Source organism: Coffea eugenioides, chromosome 11 (genome assembly GCF_003713205.1).
Source record: "Coffea eugenioides isolate CCC68of chromosome 11, Ceug_1.0, whole genome shotgun sequence".
In the NCBI taxonomy this organism is placed as follows: Eukaryota; Viridiplantae; Streptophyta; class Magnoliopsida; order Gentianales; family Rubiaceae; genus Coffea; species Coffea eugenioides.
In genome coordinates, this window is record NC_040045.1 from 32,562,700 (window position 1) to 32,581,832 (window position 19,133).

The following is a 19,133-nucleotide window of genomic DNA, read 5'->3' on the forward strand; positions in this document are numbered from 1 at the left end:
AAGACCTACGCTTAGAATCTCACCCAAAAGAGTTACAGCGATCAAATATCAACTTTAGAGCCCAGCCCCAGGTGGTCCCCTCATCAAGTCCTACTCTTAGAATTCTGCATCCTGCAAAGTTGTTGATTAATTATTATTATTACACACGTGGCCTCCCTCTCGCCACTGCCCACAGCCGGGCTCCGTTCCTTTCCCTCACGTGCATTATTAGCAACTCCAGTCCAGTCTTCACAATTCTTAACGTGCCAAAATTCGGAATGAGTATAATTTATGTAGCACGTGTTTTTCCGCATTTTTGCGTCCCTCTCAGCGTTCATTGCGTGGGTGGCCTGTAGATTTGACCCTACCCGGCTACCTTTATGCACTTCTATTTCCGTATATATACTACAAAAAATTCTCTATTAACTTCCCGTGCTTCCACAGCAAAATGAAAAAATCCCTTCACAAGAATAACAGCGGAAACATGGATTTCGAAGGATATCATTCTTCAACTTCACCATCGTCTTCATCTTCATCACCATCCTCTTCTTCTTCTTCTTCCAGTGATGATAACTGTAACGTTACAGCAAAAAGTTGTAAAGAAAAATCAGCCAAGACAAATGAGCAGCAGGGGCCATTTTTAGCGTCACATAAGAGAAAGGCAGGAAGGAGGAAGTTTAAAGAGACTCGCCACCCCATTTATAGGGGTGTCAGGAGGAGAAATGGGAATAAATGGGTTTGCGAAATGCGTGAGCCAAACAAGAAGACGAGGATTTGGTTGGGGACTTTTCAAACCCCGGAAATGGCAGCTAGGGCTCATGATGTTGCTGCCCTGGCTCTTCGTGGTGACGATGCTGCACTCAACTTTACTGACTCTGCTTGGCGTGTGGCACGAGCTCAATCATCCTTAGCTAGCGATATTCAAATCGCTGCACTTCAAGCTGCTCAAGCTTTTAGACCATCTTTGGTTGATGCAAACCCTTCTTCCTCATCTTCGCCAAGTTTGCAACATGGAGATCCTGTAGAGACGTTTGATTGTAAGAATTCATCCGCGAACGATTCTTTAGATGTTAAGGGCCAAGATAAGGTCCCAGAACATCCAATATTGGGATTGATCGATGTTGAGATTGGTGCAGAAAATATTTGTTGTCATTCTGCAACGATGTTCGTGGATGAAGAGGCAGTGTTTAACATGCCAGCCTTAATTGATAACATGGCGGAGGGTATGCTATTAACTCCGCCAGCAATGAAGAAAGGGTTCCATTGGGACAATGGAGAGGGGGATGACATTGAGTTAACTTTATGGAGGGACTGAGGACGGATAAAGAGGCAAGGCCTGACACTGGATGGAAGGTCCATCTGAGTTTCATTTACACTCGCTGTCAAAATTTACATCTTATCTTTCTTTTTCTGGTTTTTGAGTATACAATATTGCTGGACATATTAAATTGCTTTACATATAGCTTTTTTGGCTTTAAAGTCTATGCCTCGAGGATCATGTTTACCTAGGTAACATAAATAGGCAATTAGTAGATCCCTTGGGTTTTCTTTAAAAAAAAATTTCTTACCCACGATCTTTATTTTTTGACGAATTTGGAGAGAAACATAAGTTTTGGCTGAGATTATTGTGGCTGTGGATAGGTTTGCCATCGCGGTCGCCCCCAATCGCAATTGTTCCAGATCGATCATGACATATCGATCTCAAATTGGGTGATATGCATATTATAACATATAAAAATTCAAAAAAAATTACTAAAAATAAAAACATCAAGAATTCTTTTTTTTTTTTGGTTTGATTTCCAATTCAAAACAATATGACTCCAGCGAGTTTTAGCCAATATGTGATGAGTTCAAATTGACTCAATCAGTATCAACTGAGTCACGTCGAGTCATATCCGAAATAGATTCACCAGTGTGTTAGTATCGTATCGAGAGAGCTCGTTCCAATTATGTATCGCCTGAGTCATCTCAGGAAATACCGTGAATACTAGGCTGCATTGAGTACAAATTACAGGTTGTACTGGTAAAATGGAGATGCACAAAGTTGGATCAAAAGATTAATAGTAAGCGTCAATTAACACTTTACACTCTAAAAGTTCAGGTATCTTTTGAAGACTTATTTACCCTTAAAAAAAAAGGATTTTCAATATTTGAAATTACTAATTCTTTTACAGCTATATCTGGCTCGTAACACTGTTTTCAGTTGGCAAGCTAAGCTGTGCATTGGTACATTAAGCACTGTTCGACTAACCCCTTCGTGTGTCAAGTTCAAAAAATAATGGCTTTTGCCGCAACTGATTATGAGCTTTGGAGAGCCAGAAACGATTGTTACTATAATGCTGGGCACCCTTCTTCTCGTCAGATTATGCAAGCCGTTGTGAGGGACATTTGTTTTACTACTGCAGCGTGGAAGAACGTGAGTAGATCTTGAGAGACTTGGGAGTTAGCCGTGGAATTAAGATTACCTCCTTCCTGTTTTGCATAGCAGTTTTTTGTTCCTCGACTAGTTTGGCTAATTAGCACTTATACAGAAGTATAGTGTTCTGGTTTTGGATGTAATTTATTGTTGCCTCTCTTTGTACAAGTATATTCTCCTCATCAATAAAAAGTACTGTGTTAGTGTTAAAAAAAATGTCCTTTTGATACTCAACCAAGGTGCCAATTTTATCACGATTGGCCCAACTAATCATTGAAAAAAAATACTAGTTTAATTGCAAAGTATTTAAACATTTGAAATTACGTGAAACATTAGTATTCTGAAAGAAGTAAACAAATGCTTACATAAACAGCGGAAGAGAGTAGGGTTCCAAAGCATTCTACTTGCTTTTTAGCTCATGCCTATATCTATACGGTCAAGCAGTCATTTTTTACCAATGTGTTGGGTGGAAAACGTCATAATTTTTAACCTCGATGAAATATAGAAGCGTCCTTTGTTAGTGGACAAAGAATTGAATCACAAGCACATAATAATTGCTAATCTTGGATTTACTTCAACTCACAGACCAATCAGCTTGGATTCTCCATGTATGGATGCCAAATAAATAGTAGCAAAACTTTGGATAAGCATGATGTGATTGATTATTCAAATAACAACTTCTACGTTCCCATGATCAATGTGATCGATGTTCCAGATGACTAGATGGGCTGTCAATTTTTTTTTGTTTTTTTGACTTTGCAGTTTACACAATCCTTTTCACCTTAGCAGTGTGCCAATTATGGTTTCATCTGATAGTTGAGTAATGCTTCCAAACAAATAATGATTCAAATCGACAACTTCACGTGTCCATGATCTGTGTTTTTAGACGACTAGATTGGCTGCTAATCTTTTCTCTTTTTTTTTTTTACCAGTTGGAAAGTAATTACAAAAGGATAAATATATCCCCCTTCTTTCCCTGCTTCTCTTGTGCTCCGGCTGCGCAATCTATTCTTGATTTTGCTGTTTGCACGACTCTTTTGAGCTTAGCAATGTGCTAATTATGCTTTATGTCTAATCATTTAAGTTTAAGATTTCAACAATTAATGATTCAAATTGACAACTTCTACACATTCGTGATCGGTGTTTGCAGATGACTAAATCGGCTGCTAATCTTTTCTTGACTTTGCAGTCTGCAGGATTGTTTTGAGCTTAGCAGTAGCGCCAATCATGCTTTGATACTTATGATCTTATCTCTGATGTAATGCTGCCTATGTTGGATTTCATCTATAAATTCTTTACTTACAAGGGGAAGGAAAAAGTTAAAGAGTGAAACGTGAAGATGAGGATGGTGAGAGTCAATTAATGCAGCAAATAGTAAATCACAGATTGGAATTAAGTGTTTAAACAGACACATGATCCAGCTCGACCAAATATCCTACAAGTCCTCCACCCCCTTTTAGTTTGTATTATAATCAACGAAGAGCTTACAACGGCCCACGAAAGTTTGTTCCCAATACCATCACAAGTATTCGAAATGTTTAAGCTATTGCAGGAGAGGCATGCAACGACCCTTTTTGCATGAATTTCAGAGGTGATGTTTTGGATTCTATGTTTATAGGGAAGTGCTACTTGGAGGAATAAGATGACAAGTTTCTTTTAGGTACTGCTGGCATACAAATTAACTTTATCATCAGAAGAACAACAGAAAAACATGCTGATTTTCACTTCAATGACTTGACAGATCATCGTAAGCTTTGGTCTATCCATTATCTTATACAACTACAAGAAGAGATAAGATGCACGTCTTTGTTTTAGGAAATGGAAGAGAAAGTGACTTACAAGATCCATATGACCTTTCCTTCCTAGCATTAAAATCTGCATGTTCATACGAAATATCTCAACATTCATACATGCAATCCTACACCTTCGTCAATTCCTTTATCAAAATGAATACGTCTAGGTTTGACACGATAATCCATGCATATGGCTAGAAATACATGAGAATCCCACTTGAATAGTATATGCATTTTTAGTTATGTGTACCTCACTAATTGGTGCATGCATGGTGGCATTCGTAAAATGCCAAAAGCTTGCAAATGTTGTTTCTATAACTTTTCTTCATTTCTCGGTGTAAATATTGTGGTGGAGGAAAAAAGCTGCTAAAAGTTACAAAGTTTTTTTTTTTTTTTTAATGAAAAGAGAAAAATGGCGATTCAAGGATTTTAACTTAGCTTTGGCCATGGATACATAGACACCCCTGTTGTTTATCTTTCTAAATTTCCCGATATACTTGCTCCAGAAAAACCTAGATTTGGTACATGATTCTTTTCTCGAACTTCTTTACTTCTTCTTTCTTAGTTTGCCAATCTGTTTTGCAACGTTTCTCACCAGAAATATATCTAGATTTCGTTTAATTGTTTGTAAGTTGTACTGCATTAAAAAAAAAAAAAGAAAGAAAGAAAGTTGTACTACATAGAGAAACAAAAAACCAAAGATATTTATTACAACTTTGGACGGAGAATGAATTGCTTAATATATTTCTAGTTCTTGATGGCCGTGGCTTCCTATTCCAACTCCACCCGTATTTCGTTTTCTTGGTTAACATCAAACCAAAATGGAAAACAAGAGTTATTTATTAAAAATGTGATCAAAGCAACATCACCGTCACTGAGATGACAAGCCCAAACCGCGCTAAAACAATTTTGTTTTTTTCTCTATCAAACGAATGCTTGTCACTTTCTTTGACTCAAGCATGAAAATCGGCTAATAGTGTACATCGAGTAAAAGGAGTTGTCAATTTTTCTGGAGAGAAAATTGAACTGAAATTTGTCTAGTCCTTTTCTAAGTTTTTGCAATCCACTGATAAGAATAAATTGGGAATGAGAGAGGGGAAAGTGACTGAAAATGGAAATTGGCATTGACATTTCGTGTTGCAGGTGTCACTTTGTGTAGCAATGCTCTTTCAATTATACGTTTAACTTAAACTAAACCCGAATAAATTACGTTAACTTCCTACCCTTTTTTTCGTACCATTTCAAGTTCAATTTAAGAGTCTTTACATTATGCATTCAACATGTTTAAGATTGAAGAAACACACTGCATGTTTGATGTATGTAGTCTAAAAACTGACCATCTTTGCATGTATGAGTTAATAGTTTATTGGGTGGGACACAAAATGCAAGACTCCTTTTTCGATCTAAAGCAGTAAACAGAGGTATCAAATCATTAAATTGAAGACATATTCGAATATATATATATATATGTGTATATAAGTAGAAAAGCAGCCAAAAACTGACGCAAGCCATGATCAAATATTATCTTAACTTTTCACGTCAACAGAATAATATGTTTTGCGTGGACTGGTATTCATAAAGGGAAAATTTTACAAACCTCTCTCCTGGAGTCTTTGACAATTGCAGAGAGCTCTCCTCAGATGTTAAAAATTACACCTAGTTCCTTTGCTTTTACTATTTAGGTGACAAGATAGACCCATCAAGCTAGATTTTTCCTCAAATACCCTAAATTACCCTTGTTCTATAAAAACCAAAAGAAAATTAGTTTTCTCAACACTTTCTTCCAAATTTGCAACAATACCACCACCAAGCAAACACTTCAAACTCCAACGCCAAATCTAATGATTCCTAAACATGCGACAAACCTACAAAGCAAACAGTGTGAACAGTTCAAGAATTTCAGCAGCTCAAAAAATTCCAACCTTTGTCTTGCAATATCATCTTAGCCTTAAATATTTTTTGAAAAATCAATTCTCCCTTGACAACCAACAACCGAATTCATGCTCTAAATTTCAATTCAATACACAACACTGTCGCAAAACAAATAATAATCTAAGCTACCACCAGTAGTAGAACAATACTCCGACCTCCACAGAAATATATATTAACAGAGTAAAGCCATCGATAACAAAACTAGAACCAATAATATTAATCAAGTAAAGAAAATCAAATGCATTTATTAACATCCTACACAAGTTTTTAGAATAATAATCAACCCAATAATTTTCCCACTAATCCCTCCTCTTCAATGCTTCTTAATTATCAATGAAATTTGCTCTTGTAAGTAAAATAGTATCATATTCATCATAGTAAACAGAGATGGTTATGGCATGATAGGTTATCATTAAGATAAATAGAGTTATGGATAGAGAGAAAAGGTAAGAGGAAAGGAAAGGCAAAAAGACAATTAGATAAATGAAAAAAGAATCGTTGCTTACAAGAGTGAGATAAAGGAAAAAAAAAAAAGAATGACTGTTGACGGAGAATAAAAGAGGTAGGATTTCTTTTTTCTTTTTCTTGGTTTTGTTTAACCCTTGCATCATATTGTGAATTATTTATTAAGTGAAGGACATTATAGTCATATTATCACACCAAGGGTGGTTAATGTAATTCCTTAAACCTAAAAGGAGCTGTGTGAAATTGTCAAAAACCTTAGAGGAGGTTTGTGAAATTATCTCATTCATAAAAGCACTTCCAAGGAACAAATCAGGGGGTGCCAGAAGGGGTAGCCGCCCTCAAGATTCTATCCAAATCTTAAATAGTATGCAATATTTTGAAGGTTTATTCTTGCCCTCTCAAAACTTTTGATTGATGGTAATTATATGTGATCCTCGATATAAGTCTTTCTGATATCCTATGTTGTACGGTATTACTGCTATGCAAAGAAAGCAATTAGTGATATAAGGAAATAAAGTACCACTGAGCTTAGCTCTCTGGCCACCACCTGCAGGAAAAAAAATTCAAGGGAGGTGCCATAGCACCCCCTTGGTATAGTCAGGTATGTATATCTACTAGCCTTTGATACACAAGCCTCCTTAGACTCCCCTTCCTTGTAAATTAGGATAGAATAGGTTAAACATGAAAAGATATAAGGAAAAAAAAAAGATATAAGGAAATAAAGTCAAAAGGAAGTGAAACATGAAAAGAAATACCGCTCCATTATAATCCCCGTTGTGCTACATCAACTTAGAAAAATTAAGAAAACTAGCCAATGAAACTATAAAAGCTATGTAAAATATAAGCTGGTGGACCAACTTTTATGTGTTTGTAATTTGTTTCCGTGTCGATTCTTCTCCAATCCTCCAAACTCCATTGTTAAGTTTTTTTTTTCTTTACAATTTCTTCTATTCTATTTCAAATCTTTATCAATTTTTATGTAAACAATTCTTCTTGATAGACGTAGAGGTACAACTATTCTTTTTTGCCATGTAGAAGACTTGAGGAAAGTTATAAGCTTTCATTTTAATAATGTCATTTTGTCTAATGTCTAGCTTTTTAATCATATGCTTTTGTTAGATTCAATATTGATTTGGAAACCACAAATTCACTGCTATATAATTTGTTTTCAGGCATTTTTCAGTCCCTAATGAATTTAATTTTTTTGAGTTTACTCTACTTTTTCTCATATTATAAGCATTCAATTATTGTGTTACAAGTGTTGAGCATAAATTTTGTTATTGTTTTATTTAATACACTGTTTTTTATTCTATATATATGATTGTCCCCCCCCCCTCCCCTCTTCTCCCCAACAATTAATGTTTGGATTCTAGTTTTTTGAAGAAAAATTTTTAAGTTTTCCGTGAACATATTTTTCAATTATCTTTTTATTTCATATATATGAAATCACTATAGTACATTTTTCTATAAAACAAAAAACTCTAAATGATAGCAACTCAACAGGATTCTATAGTTTCAAACCGTAATCAACACTCGTGAGTCACGACCTGATATTCATTTTTTATGGTGCCGAAAAAGTGTTCATTTTATATGGCTTATGTTAACAGTATCTATTGAGCATGCAATCCCCACAAGTTTAACTTTTGGATTGCCAAATGAGAAAGCATTAATTAGTTAATCTGATGCCAAGCATGATTACATCTTTGACAATATTTATATTTAAGGGTGTCAACGGGTTGGGTTTGGACCCGGACTCGACCCAGATCCGATAAATTTTTTCGGGTTTGGGTTGAAAAATAATTTTGATACACGAATTCGGATCCGGACCCATTTACTCTAGCAAAAAAAATAGATCGGATATGGAATATAGGATTTCGACCAGTATTCGACCCAGATTCGAACAATATATTAATAATTATAAAATATAAATAATTCTAAATATATTCTTTTACCAAACTAACAATTTAGTAATGACTCAGTAGATTGATTTGTAATTAGTTTTGCATTGACTATTGCGAGTTATTTATAATTTAGCTTTGTAATTTGATTTGTTTAAATTTGGAGATTGGATTTGTGATTGATTTTGCATTTAATTTTGAAATATTTAAATTTGAACCTTTTAGATCTGGACCCGACTCGAACCCGTCTGATCGGATTCCAGGACTCTAAGGTCAAGACCCGTCGAGTATACAAGTCGGTTCGGGTCTGGGTCCGGAATTTTCAATTCTAGTCCAAACCCAACCCGTTGACACCCCTATCTATATTGTACTCATCAACTATAAAGTAGTTACCACTACAATTATTTCTTGTCGAATTAGTTTCTAATTTCTAACAATGTGAACACCTCTATATTATGGTGATAGCAGCAGAAAAGTTTGTTCTTTGAAGAAGGAAATATTGCCAGATTTAGGAGGGAAAATAGTGAAGCCAATTCTCAAAAGAAAAGAAAAGAAAAAGCCAGTGTAAATGTTTTTTGCAACTGGCAAATCTAATTGTTTTCATATAAAATGGGAAATGAAAAGATAGTCCAGTCCGATTAAATAATGAACGAAGTACTGAAGATAATGCAGGTTTTATCGAAAAGTCAATTCAATGAAATGAAGCAGAGGAATCGGCACTGAGCGCTAATCCTCAGTTGTTGTACAATCTGTAAAACCTTTTCATCTTCTTCTTGTTCCATCAGCCGTTGATATTGACGGCAATCTTCAGCCATAAAACAAGAATGTTCAATACTCGTGAGTTACGACATGATATTCATTCTTCATCTTGTTTAATATTCTTGTTCCATCAATCGCTATAGTATATTTTTCTTTAAAAAAACTCGATATTGACGGCAATCTTCAGCCATAAAACAAGAATGTTCAATACTCGTGAGTTACGACCTGATATTCATTCTTCATCTTGTTTAATATTCTTGTTCCATCAATCGCTATAATATATTTTTCTTAAAAAAAAACTCTAAAAAATAACAATTCAAGCAAATTCTATAATTTCATAAATACTCGTGAGTCACGATCTGATATTCATTCTTCATCTCACCGAAAAAGTATTCATTTTATTTGGCTTATCTTAACACTATATATTAAGCATGCAATCATCACAAGTTTAACTTTTGGATTGCCAAATGAGAAAGCATTAATTAATTAATCTGATGCCAAGCATGATTACATCTTTGACAATAAAGTAGTTGCCGCTACAATTATTTCTTGTCGAATTAGTTTTCAATTTCTAAGAATGTGAACACCTCTACATTATGGTGACAGCTGCAGAAAAGTTTGTTTTTTGAAGAAGGAAATATTACCAGATTTAGGAGGGAAAATCGTGAGGCCAGTTCCCCAAAAAAAAAAAAAAAGGGCCAGGGTAAATGTTTTCTGCAGCTGGCAAATCTAATTGTTTTCGTATAAAATGAGAAAATGAGAAGATTGTCCAGTCCGGTTAAATAGTGAACGATGCGGAAGATAACGCAAGTTTTATCGAAAAGTCCATACGATGAAATGAAGCCGAGGAATCGGCACTTAGAGCTAATCTTTTTTTTTTTTGTAACCGGAACATGACCGACTCGAATCCTTACGACTCGAGCCGACACACCAAATTGGAGGAGTGTGCCACGGCCCCACGCAACGACCCCGAGCGAGTCACGGGAGTTCAAGTCCAAAATAAGATTCGAATCCTAATCTTAGAGTGCACCACGGCACATCAAATCGGAGGAGTGCGCCACGACCCACTAATCTAAGAGCTAATCTTTGATTATTGAACAAGTCGTAAAACTTTTTCATCTTCTTGTTCCATCCCAAGAATTTTGAGGCCGTTGATATTGATAGGAATCTTCAGCATAAAAGTAGAATGTTCATCGAATTTGGACACGAGATTATTCAAAATATTATTTAAAATAATTACCGTAATATTTTTTATCATGTGATCTAAGTGAAATAAACAAAATTTTTAAAAAAATTAAGAAATTGATTGAAAATTGTAATCATGATACAAGCAAAACAATATTTGAGAAAAATAATATGTTATACATACTTATTAGAAGGTGTCAAAAAAATAATTAAAAAAATTACGTAAGCATACACGTGGCGATGAATAAATTGTAGATCAGCCAATCTACAATTATTAATATGACGGTGGCGCTGTCATATTATGTTTTAGGAGCCCCTCGAATTTGAATAAATTGTAGATTAGCCAAGAAATTTTCGTGAATTTTAAAATTCAAGTAATGATTGCACCTCTGAAATCATATAAAATACCCTTTCCAGCTTGCATGCTCAACAAATCAAAATACAATCGTACAATCAGCCCATCCCTAAAAAGAATTAAACCCATTCAAGAATTCAAAAAGAAGAATAGCACTTGAAAAGCAAAAGAGTTTGAAAGCCTTTGCAATAGATAAATTGGACTTAAACTCTTACCTTTTTTTTTCGCTGAATTTGTGTTTATATAGAATATTACTTTCAAATAATTACTGTAACACTTTCAACGATGCACTACATGTAACATAACAAAAAAAATGGTCAGGAAGATAAAAAAGCAATTGAAGAGCATGTTCGTCATGCAAGTAAAATAATATTCAAAATTAAATAATTTGGGCACCCAACACATAGTATTGTAGACAATGATATGAACTTAAAGAAATAGGTAATGGTTCCCTACAGAAACAGGTCTCGACTCCACCAGCAAGTAATACTACAGCAGGCCGGCTACATTTTGAAGCATTGGTTGTTTCGATTTCGTTGTTTGTCTGAGAGAGAAAAGGATTGCCCGACCCAGCAAACCACCAGGTTAATGCAGTGCGGGATTTTGTAGGCATCAACTGCTCTAAGCTGTAGAACTCTCGACGCTTTTCCGTAGCAAGCAACTGGATTTGCGTTCAGAAGGAGATGAAACACCATAGCATGTTTGAGTAATTTACCTGCACAACGTTGTCTGATTGTCACCCTACAGAGACAGACCTTCCAGACTTTTTAAGCCGAGATACTCGTTTTCGGTGACTTCTGCCCTGTTTATGCTGCTCCCACTCATGTGCCCCTCGGAGTACCCTATTTCCACACGCCTAGCAGAAAATAGAAACCTCAGATACGCACAAGAAAACCAGGGTAAAGGATGGTTGGGGAGGGAAGGCGCAGGGAAGGTTACAAGCTTTGCTGACTACCATTACTAACCTCACATGCATACTGGGTCCAGAGGTCCCTTGGAATCAAATTCATTTCTTCAGAACCATTTCTGGGCTCGTCTGAGCAAGCATTGTCATGAAGAAAAGATCTGATTATTCTGCCAGAGGGTTCAACAACTTGAGTTGCCCATAAATCATCAGAAACACCTGCTGAGCATATGCAATCCAATTCATACTTACGAGGTAAAGTGGCTTTCAGAAAGGCAGAAAAGCAACTTTTGAAACATCAGAAGACGTACAAGATATCGATTCTGTTGCATCAACAAAGTGTATGCTCCACCCAAACAGCATCTGCAGTCGTCCAAGCCTTCTCTTCTGTGGATAACAAGGACAGCATAGTAAGATCTTTAAATTTATATTAGGAAAAATATCCTGGTTATTTTGAGGGATGCTTTAAAAAATTTTAAAAAAAAACCAATTATCACCAAAGGAGCAACTTTGAACTGATTTGGCATCAACTCTTAGCATAAAGAACTAGTGTAATTACTTTTCCCCCTATCCTTTTTCACTTTTAATATGCATGGATTTGTTTTCTTCCAGGTGAAAGCTGCAATAAATTACCTGACAGCAGATTCTATAGAAAATTATTGATGGACCAATAGTTTTACTTTATTAACTAAAACAAGTTTCTAAACTTGCTGCACTACCGATAACGGGACACAACTGGACACATATGTTGAAGATGGCGACCCATTAGAATTTATGATCCAAGATAGAGGTGCAACATGCTTGGTGTGGAAAGGATCATATAAACAGGAAAATTGCCAATCCTGGGGAATCTCCATAAGCATTACTGTGGCATTAACTCGTTTACTTGCTCTATAGAAAGGCAAATACACACATAAATCGGCTTACTTGGCGGCGAACAAGTCTTCTTGTGTTCAATTTTACTCTTTCTATGGCTTCTGTTAGTAGGTCTTGCAGTTGTTGGTTCTTGTTGGTACCATCTAGGATTTGCTGCATATCTGCTTTCATTGACTTATCAGCTGAAATCAGGTAATGGGCATTGCCATGACGACTTTCACATTCAGAAACATAACACCTCAGAAAATCTGCAAACTCACGGACCCCAATTGCCTGCTGTAATCCTCGTGTACAATCCACATGCAACTTATAAATATCAAAAACTTCATCAAGTAGACCAGAATTGACCATGCAGTCAACCCTTTTCCCAACATAGTCATCGAGTACAGGTAGAGATGCATCTACACAAATGAAACAGCAATCATATTTGCAATTATCAACACGACCCCAGTTCTGCCCTGCCACCAGCAGAGTAGGAAAGTTATTCAAAACCACGAGGAGACCTCAATGTATATCATTGCAACTCATCAGATGGCTCTTTCCTGATAGCACTTCTTTTCACACTGTTCTGAAGAAACAACATGCTAACCGTGGAAGGCAACAGCATACAATTAAGCAAAATATCTTACATCAAAAAAAGGGAACATCTACATGAATATCAAAAAAGTTCAACAAAAGGGTCATCATCTATTACAGTAAGATGCCAAAAATGAAAGAACTCAGTATCCATACTATGTAGATCCTCTCTATACAGAGACAACTATAACGATGCAGATATTTCATGCAAAGAAACAAACCTCCATGGCCTTTTCATGTAGAAGTTTGCTTGGAAGAACACCAAACCGTGCATATAAACTTAGGTATTGAGTTATCTGCATTAATGTGAAACAGAATGAAGAGAATCAGGAAATACAAATCCCCCGAACCTTCAGCAAACCAAATTTATCACAATTTTCTCTCTTTTTCCATCCTTTCTTTTACAAAGTGAAATAAGCATTTGAAACACTGAGTTCCCTGCTTATACTTCAAAATCAGTGAAGAAAACAGTGACACATGAGTAGGCAATATACTAACCTTTCTCTGATCATTAGGATGAATTCTATTTGATGCTACAGGGTCAAGTTCTCTAAGTTTCTCATATGTGTAGGCAAAATTCTCTGCTTCATCTGCTTCTTTATCACCTATAAAAAGCAATAATACATATACATAGATTCTACCATTCAGATATTTATCTGGGCCATCTTATACCTTGATAGTATACTATAAATAAAGGATCTACCTGGATTTCCAAATGAAGTGTTTTCTTCCATGTCCTCCCTGGATTCATCTAAAAGGAAAGGACTCACAAGAGCCTAGACATGAGACAAGCGTGGAGAAAACAGGAGTATCAATTGTCTACAAAAAATTAAGACAACAAAAGAATGTTGGAAAACAAATTTAACGCGTGAAAGAACATTTTTAGGATGAAGAATAGCATATATCTCAACTGGACTTCACGTACAATGTAAAATCTTTAAGGAAAAAAAAAAAGCTATTTGGAAGCCTGTCAAGTCAAAACCATCTGGATGCCAGCAGCAGTTTCAATATGGAATAGCAGAAAAAAAAAAGGTAAATTTACCTGAATATAGTAATTAGTTCCTCCAACTATGACTGGCAATCGCTTACGGGACCATATCTCACTGATTATCTAGCAAATCAATCACAAACCAAGTTATACAATGTGATAGCCAAAAAGAAACAGAAAACTGGATGCAATAAAGAAACAATTCCACACTAATATAGCTTTTTGAGACCATTAGCTCCTCAGACAAAGAAGACAAAGTAAAACTATTGAATGATGTACAAAAAGAGAAAGAAAGTGGTAACTTCCTGTTCCTTCTGGTGCACTTTCTTTGTCAGATATGCTTAGGACACAAAGCTTTTGTACATAAAAGATACCATCCCTCAAATTCAGAAAATCACCAAAATGAGATGGTAAAATCTCATGCAGCTGTTTAAGTGTGAAACCTCAAAAAAGCACATGGATCAGCAAAAACATTTTTAAGTGTTTCAGCCTTATTTTGGAAATTCCAAAGTCAGCCAGCAAGCAAAACTAGTTGTAGTGAACCAACAACTCAAAAACTTGATGCATCGTACCAGTTTGCAGCGAACTTCAATATAGTTCCACAAATAAACCAAGCTGCTTGCAAGCAGCTAAGGCTCGATGATGTCAAAAGCTTGACTCCTCTTAGTTGTGGCCAAGTCTGAGCTAGGTCCAGCTATTTGAGTGCATATTGTAACGAAGCTCAAGCTGGATGCTCGGCAAGCAAAGTTGTCAAAGCTACTCTGTTCATTTATTTTATAAATTTTCAGATATTTATTGTACTGGTATACTTGGTAAATTAAGCTCGGTTAACTAATTTACCGGCTCCAACTCAAGTTCCAGTACACTTAAGCACCGATAATTAATTCACTAGTTTGAACTCCAATTTGACCAAGCTCAAGTGCTCATCAATCTTATGCGAGCAGAGCTCAACCTCATCCTTTAACTGGTCTGAGACAAACTCAAGCTCGGCCTAGTGAGCTTGATAGTGCTCAAACTACTTCAGTTTTAGCTGAGCTTGACTCGACAAGCCAGATTCTCAACTTAACTACATTGCACCTCCAACTCAAACTTAAGTACTTGAAACCAATTTAATCTACATACAGACTTTACAAATACAGAACATCAATTACAACCGTCCTTCATAAATCACAATTCGTGATAATCCCACCTTAGTTGCTGTAAATGATATAAAAAATCCAATGAAAGTACCAATCTCTTTAACAAAAATTGAGACATTTCTGAATATATCTTACAGGAATAGCAGCATCCCGAAAATATTTAGCTGTAAATTCAGCAGTCGGGCTGATTGTCCCCAACAAATGATGCGGCACTCCTGCCCAAACATCCATATTAACAAATACACATCAGGCACTACTTCAGCCAACACATTAGCATTCAAATATATTAACTATTCAACTATAAAAAAAGAAAACTGAACAAACCCTTTTGATCTTGGACTGGCACCTTATTGGTAAGAACATCTAATCCCTTGTAAACCTATAAATACACAGCCAAAAAAATAATAATTTTTTGTTTTAAAGCAGACAAATAAATCTGTAAACCTTCAAAAAGAAAAAACCCAGAAATAAAAATTGCAGCTTTTTTAGTTTTGCATTTACCTGCATGGAGTCGGCGTTGATGATTTCGATGGGGAAGTGGGAGGCGAGGTCGATAGCAAGTTTGGATTTGCCAGACCCGGTTGCTCCCATGATTACCAGTACCTTGGGCTTGGAATTTGAACCCAAATTTAAATGTGGGTTCGGGTTCAAATTTGTTGGGGGTTCGGTTTTCGGAGGTTCTGGTTCTCCGCCACTAGCCATTGCTCCTCTGCCGCCGTACAAGATTTTGGAGGTAAAAAAAAGTGAGGGCAGAACCGAAACATTTTTTTTTTTTTTTTGAGGGAGGCGAAACCGGAACTTCACGGGGTCGAAATGCAACAAAAGAGAGAAAAGGTTTTGTATTTTCTTAGTATATGCCCTTTGTTAGGTACTTCTTTTAAGTTTTTACGATATAGGTTTTAATATTTGTTTAAATTATATAATCTCCTCTTCGAGTTTTTTCATTTGAAAGAAAAAACAACTCATATAATATTGTTTAAACTCAATATGACAAATTTTTGAAGCTTTATTTTGAATGAATTCTTGAACCCTTTAATTATACAAGTTTCTATTGTTTCCTTTACGCAAAGTCTCAAATAATTGAGGTACTCTTTTTTTAAGAAAAAATGGATTTGATATGAATTGCTACTAGTAATAGAATGGAACCTTTTGATTTTGAAAAACGAAATTGCACGATTCTTGAGTTGAGGGAAAAGATTTCTACTTTTTTCATACCTTAAATTGCAACAAGCAAGAGAAAAAATATATTGAAGATGTAGAAGGGACAGATACTTAAATTGATGAAGAAAGATGAAATTTGTGCGGACAGAAGCCCAGAGATGAAGATTATGGTTTTAAATGGTAAGGATAGAGTAGGGGAAACTTACTTTAGTTTCTTTTTTTTTTTTTTTTTTTTTTTTTGGACATGATGTAATTTGAACTTCTCCATCTTTAGCAACCTTTATTGGATTTTTAGGTCAAACCATAAAATTCTGGTTTATACTCATCTTAGCAGCATCCATATGTAACTTTGTATTAGCCTATTAGGGGTGCTCATATAATCTCTTTAGGCTAAAGTGAAATTTAACAAAAAAAAGTGGTAAAGTATCATAATTTTTATTGTCTTGCCTGTCAATAGTTTATATGCACAGGGGTTTTGGTGTGGATCTATCTATCCAATTTCCTAATTTCTGTTTGTTTGCATTATTGCATATCTGCACATGGGTTCTGCTGCCAATTACTCTTTTGATTTCCTAATTTCTGGTTGGTTTACCAGTTGTGGAAACCATTCAGTTCTAGATATCACAGGTGCTCTTTTATCAACCTGGCGCTAGCCTAGCCAAGAAACTTACCAGCAGAAATTCAAATTTCCAGGTATATATATGTTCCACCCCTGTTAATTTATGTCCATTTTCAGAATATCTTGCTGAAAAATACAATTATTCTTCTTCGATTCGTTTCGTAGACATTCATTATCTTCCTTCAACCTTAGAACTCCCTCCTAGAGTATCACTCCACCAAAATCCTTCCACCACATCTCTTGCCTGTCCTCAAAATTGCCTTTGATGAAGGAAAAGACTATTTTCTTGACCTTGTAATTTATGATTTTCTACAACCTTGGGCAGCAGCTGTGGCTCGAGAAGAGAGCATCCCATCTGTACTTTTCCTAGTTAGTGCTGCATCAACTTGTGCCTTCTTCGAACACTGCTGATTGTCTCACTTTGGATTACCCGTTTCAGGAGCTGAATTTGCCACAAAAAAAAAACGCATCAGGAGCTCGTGCAAGTCATGTATAATGTGTCAAACGGTCTCACAAACAAGGAAAGATACTTCCAATGCATTGAGAAATCTTCAAATTTTGTACTGGTTAAGACATTAAGTGAGATCGAACAGAAACATATCGATTATTACTCTCTGAAGATCAAAAAAGAGGTGATCCCTGTGGGTCCTCTTGTTCAAGAACCTGAAAATAGATCAAGTGATATGGTGTTCTTGGAGTGCCTGAGCAAAAGGGGTCCTTCTTCTGTTATTTTTTTCTCATTGGGGACCGAATATTTTCTCTCCAAAGAAGAAATTGAAGTGATTGCTTATGGTTTAGAATTGAGCATGGTGAGCTTCATATGGGTGGTTAGATTTCATGGAAGAAAAAATGTCACTAGTTTGCCAGAAGGATTTCAGAAGAGGGTAGCAGAAAGAGGTATGGTTGTGGAAGGTTGGGCGCCACAAGTGAAAATACTGGGCCATCCAAGCATTGGAGGATTCGCGAGTCATTGTGGTTGGAGTTCAACACTTATAGCATTCGATGTTCCAATTATTGCAATGCCTATGCAGCTTGATCAGCCCCTGAATTCAAGATTGGTTGCGGAGCTTGGTGTAGGAATTGAAGTACGAAGGGAAAATGGAAAATTCAGAGAAGAGATTGCATCGGTGATCAAACAAGTTGTCGTGCAAGAAGAAGGGAAAAAAGTCAGAAAAAAAGGTTAATCTCTTTTAAGTAGCAAGATAAAGGAGAAGGTACTTACCCAAAAAAAGGACAAAGAAGAAGGAAGATGGTGAAGAAGCTTCTGCAGCTTGTTAAGGAGCGATCATCAATTTTTGCATTATTCAGTGTAAGACAAGGGATTTGTATGTGTCATTTTACAATAAACTTCATTGCTTTTAATGTCTTAGCAATCTCTGCTCTCATTCCAACCATAACTCTTCAAACCTTCGGAAAACCCCCAAAAAGAGAGACACAATTGCGAACATTATGGCCTGTCAAAAGCAGCATCACACGCGCATAAATTTCACCATTCAGACATATATTTGGGCCATCTGTTAATCGAAATGTAGATATTAAAAGAAAAAGCTTTACCAGGATTACCAAATGAAGAGTTTCCTTCCATGCCCTCGAGATTCATCACAAGGAATGGACATACAAGAGCCCAGACATGAGACAATGGTGGAGGAAACAGGAGTATCAAAGTCTACACAGTATTATGTTAAAAAAAAAACGAATATAACGCTGTGAAATATCAATTTTAGGAGGAAAGAGTTGCATATATATATATCTCCTTGACATGTAATATCTTATACCATGCCAGCAAAAACAAGATAACCGGAAGGCTGTCAGAGTCCAACTGTCTAGACGCTGGATTGAAGAGCAGTTTCAATTTGACATAAAAGTTAATAAAGATTTACCTGAAATAAAGTTTCAATTTGACCATATCACCCTGATTATCTAGAAAATCAATCATGAATGAAGTTATAGAATGTGATGGCCAAAAAGAACGGATGCATAATGAAACAATTTCACACTAATACAGCTTCTTGAGAATAGTAGCTTCTCAGACAAATAAGACAAAGTGAAACTATTAACGATGTACAAAACAGCATTAGAAAGGGGGAA

The 19,133-nt window shown here is 35.9% G+C and overlaps 2 protein-coding genes and 1 pseudogene across 5 annotated transcripts; 2 read left to right on the forward strand and 1 right to left on the reverse strand.

The window, feature by feature from the left end:
* Nucleotides 1–463: 463 nt before the first annotated feature.
* Nucleotides 464–1,294, forward strand: LOC113754401 (dehydration-responsive element-binding protein 1A-like). The gene is made up of 3 exons (XM_027298804.1): nucleotides 464–575; nucleotides 624–980; nucleotides 1,116–1,294. Exons 1-3 carry the CDS (start codon nucleotides 464–466, stop codon nucleotides 1,292–1,294), a joined length of 648 nt encoding a protein of 215 aa, XP_027154605.1.
* A 9,844-nt stretch (nucleotides 1,295–11,138) lies between these two features.
* On the reverse strand, nucleotides 11,139–16,019 carry LOC113751073 (tRNA dimethylallyltransferase 2). Of its 4 annotated transcripts, XM_027294932.1 has the most exons (12): nucleotides 15,767–16,019; nucleotides 15,590–15,644; nucleotides 15,401–15,480; nucleotides 14,181–14,249; nucleotides 13,842–13,914; nucleotides 13,637–13,743; nucleotides 13,360–13,434; nucleotides 12,614–13,015; nucleotides 11,998–12,073; nucleotides 11,748–11,908; nucleotides 11,498–11,638; nucleotides 11,139–11,408 (listed from the first exon to the last, which is right to left on the reverse strand). In XM_027294932.1, exons 1-11 carry the CDS (start codon nucleotides 15,965–15,967, stop codon nucleotides 11,519–11,521), a joined length of 1,419 nt encoding a protein of 472 aa, XP_027150733.1. In that variant the 5' UTR covers nucleotides 15,968–16,019; the 3' UTR covers nucleotides 11,139–11,408; nucleotides 11,498–11,518. The 4 variants fall into 4 exon arrangements, with proteins under 4 accessions (XP_027150733.1, XP_027150734.1, XP_027150732.1 ...); XM_027294933.1 differs by having other exon boundaries at nucleotides 11,139–11,638; nucleotides 11,748–11,905; XM_027294931.1 differs by having other exon boundaries at nucleotides 11,139–11,638.
* A 526-nt stretch (nucleotides 16,020–16,545) lies between these two features.
* Nucleotides 16,546–18,679, forward strand: LOC113752297 (annotated as a pseudogene).
* Nucleotides 18,680–19,133: the final 454 nt, after the last annotated feature.